Below are 12706 nucleotides of genomic sequence, written 5' to 3'. Positions count from 1 at the left end.
CCGAAACAAAAACTCATTGAAATCTTCAGATGGATTAGTCCAAAACATGGCTCTCTGGACCAGACCAACCTCTTCTGCCTTCAGCCATATTCTATCAAAACCAAGAGCACCAGACCACAATTGGAGCAGGGAGGAGTGCCGGCAGCCATGATACACAGCACACAGGTCACACTGAATCCCTCTCCATGTTCCCACAGGCACTTATCGTCATCTGTTGTGCGGAGAACATGACTTGTGTGGGCCAAACGGGACCATGCTGGCCATGCCCATGCAGTGACAGGCTCAGGGCTGACTGCCAACCCCTCTCAGCCTGCCAGGACCTGCCCTCAAGACCCGCCTTCATGAGCACCACAGCAAAGATACGCTGTTTACATCACCACTGACCTCTCATTTGGGCTTGACCGACACTATCTGGTGACAAAGTGTGGACTTCTCACTTGTATATCATCTGTTGACATCATGTGTGATGTCGTGCTTGGGTGTGCTGACCTGAAGGACGTAGTCCAGGGCCAGGTGACGGAAGCACTTGCGGGTGATGCTGAGGGTGCTGGTGGCCTCCTCCACCTCGTGGGGCTTGTTCCTGGGCGCCTGGGCGTTCTTCACCTGGGCAATCTCCATGTCCTCACGCACACGGTCAAAGTGCTTCTTGGTCTCCTTGAATTTACGCACATCCCTGAGAATTTGGAGAAACATCAGGAATACATGATAACAATGCTAATTGGAATTAACATATTTTTGAAAGTGGGAATGGATGGTTAGATGTTCATGACTGATAGCAGCACAGAGAGAAAGCCTCTACTTACTCTTTCACAAAGTTGTGCAACTGTTGCTTGACAGACCTTTGAGCTTGATCGAATAGTATCTGAAAGGTTTAAAAAGAGGAAATGAATACCTGTTCATGAAGGAAGTGGGATTCTTTCTATATAAGTCCACTCCCCTTACATCTATTCGCTGGCACTGAGAGGTTTATTTGCATGTGTTTCACTTCCCAGACTGCCGAAACAGTAGACAGTGTAGTGGAATCCATGTTCAACCAACAGAGGGCAATAAAGCACCACTATCGTTTCATGGTCTTGAGAATAGGATGCCAAAAATATAAATCATCCCATCACGCATTGAAATGCGGGAAGATGAATATCAAAGACACATCCACAAATACACCCACAAGTGTGCACACGTACTCATACAACACCAGGCTGTCGCAACTTCAATCAAAATGCTCCCCCCCCTCCCCACCATTCTTTGTCACGTTCAAGTTCTGATAGCTTCTGCCACGCTGCGGCTGCAGCTAAATAGGTCACTCGGGCAGCGAGGGAGGGAGGTAGAAAGCGGGAAAGAGAGAGAGAGACATTCAGAGGGAGGTTGGGAGGGAGCTAGAGAAAGGGAGAGGGGAGGGTGGGTTAGGAGGCTTTGGGTACAATGTGACGACACAATACTGCAGCCCCTGCATCTAGTCACGCCACAAACCCAGCAATCAGGCAAATAGTCCTACACTGGCTTTACTCCTAAAGCTGTGTCCATAAGCTAAGAGCAGGTAGAAGGTTCAGGGGATATCATGTTTTACTCTGGCTGAGGCTTGATTGATGGGGGGTTTATGGAATTTTGCTTAGATTAGAAGACATATTTGATAATCGATGTTTTAAAGTTGGGTGACCAAAGCAACTCGTTTGATATTTTGTAATACCCAGGGTTTACAAAAAGGCCTGTTCATGAAAAATCTAATGAATCCTTGGCCGTCATTATGGATCTAGTAGATGGGCTTAAAGCTTGTGGATGCTAGGGGGTCAATCTATATAAGTACATCTGATATAGGCCTACTTGTCTAATATCATTAAGGCAAATTAAATACAAAAACCGATATAATGCACGTTTAATCTACTGTAAATACAGTAAAAAAACAACAACTACATGGCAACACCAAAAGCACAGATACCACAAAGCAAAAATAACTCAAATGTACACTGATGTTATCCCAAAGCTGAACGCTGTGTGAAAGTTGTATTTTATTGCACTATAAAATGGCTCTATGGGTTCAAACGAAGCAGTGAGTGTCTACAGGGCCCACAGAGCAGGGACTTCCTGTTGGAGGCTTTGTGTTTCTCCCATCATGTCAGGACCCACCACTCCTCCTTATTAACAAACAAAGACATTCCTTATCCTCTCTAGAGTCTGCCTGGTCCAACCAACCATAAATATGCTAATGGAGGAACAGACACAACAGTATTTCAAGTGAGTATAATGCTTTAGATGTGAACCGCCTCCAAAAGGCTTCTGGGATTGGTCTCAATTGGAGCAGCGTGTTGGGAGGTGACGCAGACCACCCTTTGTCACTGTAAATCTGCCAGGAGCGGGAAAACGTCCAGGTCTGGCTGCGTGTTCGTCTGTGTGTGGTCGATTTGTTGTTTTGGTTGGATGGAGTTTAATAAGCCACTAAACAGGAAGTGATAATTGTAGCCACGTGCCACTTAAGAAATCTGGCCCACATGCAGACAATGAAGAACACTGAGGTCAACTGGCCCTGAGGGCTCTGGTCATAAACACTGAGGTGTGAGTGGACCGTCCTGACTGGACACCGTCTGGAGGCGGACTGACGATGAGTCGGAGGGCTGTGGTGGAGGTTTGAGGTGACTGGCCTCTTTGCGTCACCCACTAAGTCTTAAAAGATTTGTATTGAACACACCCTCCTGTTTCTCAGTGTGTGTGTTTGTAGAGACAGAAATGTGGTGAGGGGTTTCCTGGCCCCAGGGTAATGCAGCCTGTGGCATTCCTGAGCTGTTCTGTGGTGACTGACTGGAGAAGCAGAGCCCAGAGGCTGCAGATGAACTGTCTGCATTAGGCCAAGATCTCACAGGTGCTCCCTGTGTACAGAGACAGGCTGCACACCAGGGAGAGCACTGCCCCTCCCCTGACTACAGCTATGGTGGAGGACAAGGAAGAGGCCCAGAAAGGAGCAGAGGAAATCTGCTCTGATATCAGACCATAGGAATGGGACTAAAAGAAACAGTATCAAAATGGGGTTACTGACTTCTCTGCAACTTTACTACACTGTCTCTTGAAACCTTGGTTCAGATATGCTGGGAAAAATACTGAATTGGGTATTGTATATATAAAATAAGCAATGAAACTCTACTTACTATGCTTAAAGATTGTGTTACAGCTATTATTTTGAATATTCCATATTCTCCACATGGAACACTACTGTCCTGTATGGTAAATGCAATTTTTCCTGACAGTTTCTTCAGGCTTTAACAGCTTTTACAGCCAGCAGACTGGGAATTGGCACTCCAAACTGGAATTTTATAATGGCAGGGTCCAAGCTACAAGTAACAAAATCCTATTACCTTAGATAGCATGGTGTAGAGAATCTGATCCCCACCATCACCCCCACCCCTAACTACTCTGCATGACCATGGCCACATCGCCCCCCACTGATAATCCAAGGATTGTGTGCAAAATACTGTTCAGGAACTGTTTTATTACATTAAGAACTGGCAAATGCATTGTAAGCACCCCGACCCCCCCCCCCCAACCCCCCTTAACCAATCCACCCACTTTGCTTCTTCCTTTTCTGAAATAATGGATGTGAAAAGAGACACAGAAATGTATCCATTATTCATCTGGAACTCAAATGGAGTTTCACGCTTGAATAATACAGTGACTGTTCAACAGAGGACCTTGTTCTGCTGTTTTGTTCATATAAAAAGGAAAGGAAATCAAATGTGATAGATGTTACATGCTCAGAATAAAAAATCACCGAGGTTAGCCGGGTATATAGCTTGCATCTTAAAGAAGTAGGCAAACATTGTCTATGTATTTTGGAGGGAACCAAGTTAATAACAGGTAAGGGCAAGGGCTCTGACTTCAGACACTAGAGCTGGCTTGGGTGGGCATAACAGCCGTGTGTGTGGAGCCTGTTCTGCCTGGTGTGGTGGACATGCATTATGAGGGCACCAAGGCCTGGCTGTGACAGGGGCAGCTGGCAGTCCACTGTCCCGCTCTTTCGTTGTTTGGAGGGGTGCCCGTGGTGTGCTGTGGCAGCTGTGGGGCCTCAAACACACACACACCCGCACGCACACACCCGCACACTCACACACACACCCACCCGCACACACACACACAGTGGGCTGTGCCCCAAGCTGCACTCGAGTCCTGAACTGAAAGATGGAGACTCATGGTCAACTCTAAAAGCTATCTTTGCTGAGAAGAAGCTGAAGATTTAGAAGATGTTGACTTAATCATGTTTAAGCGTCAGATATTTATACATTACTCTCACCAGGGAGCTAGATATTACAAAGTTTTTCTCTGATCTGATCAGAAAAAAAGAGGGATCCCCCTATCTCTCCATCACAAGAAGAACAAAGAACATCACTGAGACTCAACCATGGTAATCACCATCCGGTCACACAGACATCTTCCCCCAGTGAACCACTGGGGTGGTGATGGCTTGGGGCTCGGGTTGTGTGTGTGTGGGGGGGGGGGGGACTCAGTTGTGCTTTCAATAGACAGGCAAGACCCAATTCTTCCTCAGGCTAGAGGTACTGACCACAGAGGTACTGATTCCTTGCCCTTTGACTGTAAGGTTTTGCAGGCAAAAGAGTCCAATTATCTGCAGGTCTATCCATGCCACTACTGAAATACTTTGACGTGACGCTAGGCTCAACCTTTTAACTTCTACCAATGCACCGTAGCAACACTACTTCGAGACATGCTTGAATGATCCCGGGTCAAACAAGGCCATTCTTCTACTCATCTACTCTAATCCACTGTGGCCCAAGTGACCTCAGCCATTAACCTTCCATTTGCAACGCTGCCCTCTCTTCCCAGCAGAATAGAGGCCGGTGATTTGCTCTCCCTGTCTTGTCTCAGGCCTCTGAAGGAATGTGAGCCTGGAACACCATTAAACATGTAATGGGTTCATAGTAATCGACTTGAAAGGGCCTGGCCAGGGCAGGGGGTCTGGACTTGGACAGGGAAGAGGGAAACCACACTGCAGTAACTGACACAGCTTCTGGTTAACGACAGATGCAGCACAGCCCCGCCAGCAGGGACAGAGAATTCTATTTATTTAGGAACAAAGGATTCTATTTATTTACATTTATTCATTTGGCAGATTTATACTTGTTTCACTGGAGATGGATCCATGAAAAAAAGTGGGGGGAAAAACAGTCCGTAAAATAGCATTCTCTACCAGACAGCTCCATCTTAGTCGAATGAAATGAACACCACTCGACGAACACAATCAGACATCTCTGACCAAAGCAAAATAATAATGACAATGTGCGAACGCAGAAGGCCTCCAATCCTGCTTGTTGACTGTTCAGTGTGCAGACGCTTGTGGAAAGGCAGGGGGGAGGCTGGAGCAGCTGCCGCACAGTGTGGAAACCTCCTCCGGCCCTCGACCCAGCTTCCTCTCCCCTCAGACGTCCAGTAACACACAGCTCTGACTGGCAGACGCTCCCACTGAGGCTCTGGCTGGGGCTACGTGGCCACACACACACACCCCAGACACAGGGAAGACCCTGACTGTAACAGACAGAGCTAATGAGTCGTGAAGGAGACTCTGCTGCATGCTGAATCATTTAAGGCCAGGTGAGCGTGACCCTCCGCATTGTGTTAAAGAGAATACAGGACCCTGACGAGGCCTAACTGCCCGGCCTTGTCAGGGTTTCAAGATGGGCAGATTTTCATTGTGCTGGCCTCTGAGGGCTTTGCTGCAGTACGCGGAGCACGTGGGGACAGTCTGGGGAGCAGACAGACTTACCATGTGGTAGTTCACAATTTCCTGGAGGCTCTCCCCACACTTTTCCAGGCACTCCTGCAAAGAAAACACCAGACAATAGCTTCAGCATATTGTGTTACTGCAAAGTGTTCTTAACCCGATTATACCACAGATATAGAGAGATTATTTTACCGTGGCTGCCAAGACAGCCTGGGCGACAACATGAATATCGAAAGCATTTTTTCAAGTAGTTCATACTGTAAACATGACGTTTTGTTTCATTTGGTTCATTTCACTCAAGCGTTACTCCCATGCTGTACTCCAAGGAAGAGGGAAACTGAATTGCTTGGTTCAGAGTTTTTACAATGGAAAATACAAATACTAACACCAGTTTAATAAGATTCTCTGAATTAGCCTTGTGACTGCATCCAAGAGGATCTTTAATAGAAATTAACATTGGCGGCAGTGAGTCTACTTCTGCTTCTATTGGCAGGCCCTGGGAAGAAGACCTGCAGGCTCCAGGAGAGAGGTGGCCTGGTCCTAGCTGACTAAACATATGACTTATCCTATACAACTCACCAGGGCTTACCGTCAGAGAGCAGAACAGTACAAGACCAAACAATAGAAAAGTTTGTTGTTTATATGTAGGTACAGTAATCCTACAGGTACAGTACATTTGCATGTTTTGTACTTGTAGTAGTAGGGTATGTCCTGTATAGATGATGAACCTAGATATATGGGAAGTCAATGAGATGATTGTGAGGGTGTAAAAGACCAGCGTCTGGCCAGGGGGACTTGGAGGAGTTCCCAGAAAGGGCTGAGCCTCACCGAGATCATCTCATCCTTCTTGCACTGTTGGGACAGGTCCCGGATCCCGTTCACAAAGAGCTTGTTGGCGCTGACATACGCCTTCCCTGCCTCGATCATCCCACTGCATAGCTTCACCAACTGGAAGAGAGAGAGAGAGAGAGAGAGAGAGAGAGAGAGAGAGAGAGAGAGAGAGAGAGAGAGAGAGAGAGAGAGAGAGAGAGAGAGAGAGAGTAAAAGATGGAGAGAGAGATGGAGAGAGGGAAAGAGTACAGAGAAAGAAAATGTGTGTGTAGGGTGTAGGAACAGGAAATAAGACACACATATAGAGTGTAACTAATTCCATCTCTGTCACCATAGAAATTGATTCTGCTCTTGAATACAGCGGTGGAAAGAAATTATTTTTCTCGCCTCAGATTGGACAAGGTTGAAATGAAACATTTGTACATAAACGTCAATGCAATCCATGTGACTTTCTCTCTTTCCGGCAACCATGTTAGTCTGGAGAACAGCAGTCTGTTCTATGTCAGATGTCGAAACACGTGTCTCCCCCTCTCCTTCTCAATCTCCCACAAGCCAACTTCCTCACTGCAGAGACAACTAAAACCATTACCTGCACCATTTCTGCACATACTTCAAATTACCACACGGTAATTGCACCGGTCACACATATGTGTGTTTTCAAGCCTACAATTATCCCACTTGGTAATGTGTGGCGGGGTACATTCTCAGGTTGGGTCCATGTGTTGCCTAGTGACATGGCATGCAAGCAAACACACGTGTCAACGCTGCTAAACGCCAGATGGGATCTCCAATTCAAACCAGACAGTGGGCTTCAATATGAAGACTTGCAAAAACATGGATGCCCTGTGAGATGAGTGACTCCAAACTACACAAACCATAATGAAAACCCACAATCATAAACACAGACAAGAAACAACTTGAACATGACAAATGTCTGTTAAAACGGCTAACCCCCTAAAGGTCTAACCAGTGTTTGGTTTCTCAGTGTGTGCATGAGAAAGAGTTTACACTTGCTGTTTTCTACTGTAGGAGCAGCCTCTGTCTGTCTTTCAGCCTTCTAAAGACGGACCTTTCAAGCACACAGTTATGTTTCCTCCCAGCTGCTAACTGGTGATCAACCCTGTCCTTCTGTCTCCTTCCTGTTGGAAGGAGCGGGCTGAGCTGGCCGTTGAGAGGGGAGTTCCACCTGTTTGCCCACTAGGAAAGACAGGCAGGACGGGCACGGAGAGGGGATTAGTGATCTGACAGTTGGGATCATGCTGCTATATTGCCCATCTGTATGTAATGTTCATGTAGTGGTAACAGACTGAGAGCCTCCAGGAGTTGAACTACTGTACTGTGGAGTCAGACTGATGTCGAACGAACATTTCAGTATGTTTCAAACTGCACGGCTATGGCAAGCCTGTGAAGACAGGCTTAGTTAGGGCTTCACCTGATCTTAGGGGGTGCTGTTGTGAACTGGCTCGACTTACTGTACTGGTGAAGGGTTAACATTAGAGAACCCAGAGTCACCTAAGTAGAGGGCATGAGGCATCAGAGCACAACAGGGAATACACAAGATACCTCAGTGACTCAATCACTTCCTTGTTCTGATTCTCTTCCATTCCTAATCTAATTGTCCAACCCTGAAACTGAATTAGCTTCCCTCATGGCCTTATGGGGATATAAAATCAAGAAACAGAAAACAAGTCCCAAACTCCCCAACATATATAAATAGGATACATATAAACCCAAAATGGTTTACTCCACATGGAAAAAGATACAATTAACAGGCAATGGGCAATTTACTGCACCCTGATAGTGGTTCAGTTCATTCAAATGAACATTCCTGTAGACAACTCATGTCAGAAGTAATGATGGCTGATTTACGGTCACCGCTCACGTGCACAGGGACCCAGGATGGTGGCCATGACGACCAAATCTAAGGAGCAGACTAACCTTCCCTGACACTTCCTGTAATTCAAGGTCAGAGGGAACAGATGGACCTGTGACATCATGAACATTACCGCCAGGCATCTGGTCTCCTCGTTATGGGGTAACTGGATGCTCTGAAAGCTAGTCTAATGCACTTTAATGTTGTCAGGCCGGTCCCCCCCCCCCCCCACCTTCTCACTCTCCACGTCACATTTCCTCAATCCGGAGAAGCCTAAACATGAAGAAAACTATGAGAGCACCAATTTCTGTTTTTGTTACATTCATATTTGTCTGGCATTGTTGACACTAAACACTGCAGAGTGTTGGATGACAACAGTAGAAATGTGGAGGCAGGAACCAACTAAGGATGTCTTCCTGCTACCAGATTATCTAACTTCCCAGAATACAAATGATCTTCACTAAAAGGTCATGCTCTGAAAGTCATCTCTGAAAGTCCCTCTAAGTCCAGACCAGGCTTAATCTGTAACCAGGGACCAATCCCCAGGACTACACAGCATCCGATTGTCCATAAAGTAAGCACTCTGGGCAGTAAAGTCTACTCTAACTACAATGATCCTTTAATCTGACCTTGCAGATCACTTGTCTCAACCTTTATCATCTACATTATGTACGGTTGTCGGAGATGGGACATACTGTAGAGTGAATTCCACATGAACTAACTGTCACTTTAATGGAAGCCTCACACTTGTTCTATCAAAACAAAGCCTTTAAGTGTCTGCGGTCATGTGGTCCTCCATTAATGTGGCAATAGTACTTAATCTCTTATGGGAAGCCATATGTCACATGACCTATGTAAATATATAGTGCATTCTGAATGAATGTTCTTACCTTGTCTAATTTTGCTTCAATTTCTACAACTTCGGTCTCCACTTCATCGATGTTTGCCCTGGAAAACAAAAATGGAAATATATTGGTTAATATTGGATCACATGTACTCTACTTTAATGACTGCCAATTCATTCACATGTAGCATAACTTCAACGTCCGTGCTTCTTCTATAATACTCAAGATGTTGATTGCACTGTATATTCTTCCAACGTGTTTCTGATTTCTCGAGTCCCTTAGAGAGAGGAAAGAGCAGATCGGTGTCAGCCTGGCTGACAGGGAGGGTTCTGGAAGTGAACCCAGACATGTTGGAGCAGAGACGGACAGACAAACAGACGCCTCACAGGAGCCGCTCAGCCCAGTTGAAACTTCATGACAGACATGTGACTGAGGAGGGTTGCACTCTGTCACAGCCAGAATCCTCACCCAGCCTCCCCCACCCCTCCACACATGCCCCCCACCCCTACACACACAGCCTCTCCCTCAGAGGGAGTACGAGTTACATTGCCCAGGCCATGCTGACTTCACCCCTAAAGACGGCCCTCCTGACATCCAGCTGCAGGGTGGTGCCTCAGTGTTGTAGGAATCTGTGGGTGGGGGACTGGGGGAGGGATGTCATACCTCATCCCCCTGATAGATGGAGAACTGCCTGTGTCTGCTGCTCATCCTCATCCTGCTCTGTGGGACTGGATGGTCCTGTACAACTCACTGCATCTGTGTTAGCGTTGGTTCTTGCCTCCCAGCTCTCTGCGCAGTGTAACTCTGTGTTAGCACTAGCAGACCGCATTCATACATGCACACGCACACACGTTCTGACATCTGAATGAGAGCGTATTGCGCCTCAGAGCGGCGCGCTGTGATGAAAGTATCTGTGTCATATTTCGGCCACACGTGGCTTCCAGGCTGGCTTCCGGTCTCCCCCTGCCTCGATGCCTGCCTCTCTCTTTCCTCTACCTCCTTCTGTGCCTTTCATTCCCTCTGCCCCCTTCACCCGTCCTCCCATCCTCCCTCTCCCTGCCTCGTCCTCCCAGCCTCCCTCTCCCTGCCTCGTCCTTCCAGCTTCCCTCTCCCTGCCTCGTCCTCCCAGCTTCCCTCTCCCTGCCTCGTCCTCCCAGCCTCCCTTTCCCTGCCTCGTCCTTCCTTCCTCCCTCTCCCTGCCTCGTTCTCCCATCCTCCCCATCCACTCTGCCTCCCCGCAATCCCTCTGGCCTTGGGTGGCTCAGGGTGCTTGGCTGTGCTCCAGCGGGCTGGGGAGAAGAACGACAGCCGATGCTCTCCTCTTCCTGTCTTCCCCCTCGGCTTTCCCCCTCTATATCCCCATTGGACCGGAGCAAAACCGCTCCCAAGGACAGGAAGTATCTGAAAGTGCTCCGACTTAAGTAGACTGGACTCGTAGCCAATCGATACGTCATCCGACACATGGCTCTGTGCTTTCCTAACCTTAGCTAATCCCCCTTGTACATGTTCACCAACCACACCCAGTGATACCACTTGTGCAAGCAGATCCTAATGTTTTCATAGCTGATGTCACTTTGTAACAGGCCTTTTTTAAATGTGATCATCCAGATCTGAGAGGCAATGCATGCTGTTGTGGAGGCCCAGTTTGAGCATTTTGGAGGCACCTTGACAGGGTGTCTGCTTTTGAATGGAACATTTGGAATATCAAACATTAAAGCAGAAAAGCAGCTGAAAATAAAATCACACACTACTGCTGCTTGCTTGAGTATGAGCACTTATTTAAAAAAAAGATCTCTCTATACCTTATCTGAACAATCTAGTGACTATACAGACATCGTCAAGCTGGGCTCAAGAATATTTCCATCCAAAAGTGATGTGGAATAGGCCAGGGGGGGTTGAGTTAGTTAGACTTGTGGCAGCCCCTTCCTCCACACGGCACCCAGCCCAGCAGAGGAGCTAGCTTGCCTAGCATGGATGGAGAACCTCCAGCTGTGAGCCTTCCAGATGTGTCTTCCAAGTGGATGGGGGCTGGCTTGGGGGACAGCTGCTCCCCCTTCCGCCTCGCCCTCCGGGCCCTGACCCGCCCCCAGCCCCCTCCCCGTCTGACTGCACATGACTCCCATCATGGATGCACTCAGAGCCCCCAGGCCCGTTGCCATGGTAACCAACCCCCTAAATGGGCCATGGTCCTTGTTGTGTGCGAACCCCCACACACGCCGGCACGCTTCACAACAACACAACACCAGAACAAGGCTGTCCAGTCCCTAGTTAACCACCCCCACGTAAGGAGTCAACTAATCAATGGAGCGACGGCCATTCACACCTCATCAATAGATGATGTCACTTAACAGCAATAAACACCCTTAGACCGCGGAGTGTCATCCACATCACTAACCCTTCCTCAGCCCTACAGGCTTAATGGCTTGATCTAGGTGCCTGATAAAAAATAAATGAACATTGCATGGCTTTTGGAACATGTTTGGGCACATTCGAGGAGCAACGCTACAAGCTGGAGGCATGAGTCTGGAAGTGTTTGTTTCAGTCATGGAAGACTTCAGATCTGGAGCACTGTGGAACATAATAAACACCCAGATCGTGCTGAGTCAGCTGGCTCCAGCAGCTCCTGGCCCACTGACACGCTGACTGAGCGTCCCCAGAGGAAGAGCTGAGGGGCTGAGGGGCTGTTTACTGGGCCAAACCACTCCACACACAGCACCCCTGTCTCCTCACTAGGGGCTGAGGGACTGTTTACTGGGCCAAACCACTCCACACACAGCACCCCTGTCTCTCACTACGCCGGCCACTTTGGAATCCTAACGGGTTTCACATGGTAACAGTCTGGGTAGACATGAAGGGGCACTAGTTGCAGAACTGAACAGACTAGTTCCAGGCTGGTTTTCCTTCAGAGGGCTAGAGTGCATGCAGACATGTTGTTCCGTGGGCCATGCGAGATGTTCACATTGTACATAAGGATGATGAGCTTCCATTAAGCCAGGCCTGTTTACTCCGCATGAAACTCTTCATTTGTAGGCTGATACACAGGTTTTCTATACATATGTGAGGTTGTCTCTTGCTGTGGTCAATAGGTCACGCAGTGGGCTTGTGACAACACACATATAGATTGGAGAATGTGCACTTTAACCTTTGGAAAGAGCGACATGCAGAAAATAGTATACACAATGAGCTATGACCACATCACCTGTGCGTTTTTATCCTGTGCCTGAAGTTGTGGAATGTGTACCGTTTAAGGACATGTTTTGGTGGTTACTATATTTGTATGGTCCAGCTCATGTATATAATGTCCATCTGAGAGACATGTTTCTCACTCATGCCAACCACTCTGCCTGTTGTGGTGACCTGATCCGAGCAGCTCGATTTAATAAACAAAGTCAACTCTTTCATTGTGGTGCTTTCCTTGGCCCATCCTCCGAAAGAAAA

The 12706-nt window shown here is 47.6% G+C and overlaps 1 protein-coding gene across 1 annotated transcript in view; it reads right to left on the bottom strand.

The window, feature by feature from the left end:
- acap3a (ArfGAP with coiled-coil, ankyrin repeat and PH domains 3a) overlaps window positions 1–12706 on the bottom strand; it is a 46899-nt gene that overhangs the window by 17096 nt on the left and 17097 nt on the right. Inside the window, exons 2-6 of the mRNA XM_047039366.1 lie at window positions 9314–9371; window positions 6548–6667; window positions 5762–5815; window positions 804–862; window positions 490–673 (exon numbers count right to left, since the gene is read on the bottom strand). Coding sequence (XP_046895322.1) covers window positions 490–673; window positions 804–862; window positions 5762–5815; window positions 6548–6667; window positions 9314–9371 — 475 coding nt within the window. The remainder of the gene's footprint in view (window positions 1–489; window positions 674–803; window positions 863–5761; window positions 5816–6547; window positions 6668–9313; window positions 9372–12706) is intronic.

Source organism: Hypomesus transpacificus, chromosome 18 (assembly GCF_021917145.1).
Source record: "Hypomesus transpacificus isolate Combined female chromosome 18, fHypTra1, whole genome shotgun sequence".
Classification (NCBI taxonomy): domain Eukaryota; kingdom Metazoa; phylum Chordata; class Actinopteri; order Osmeriformes; family Osmeridae; genus Hypomesus; species Hypomesus transpacificus.
This window is presented reverse-complemented; position numbering and strand designations above follow the sequence as displayed.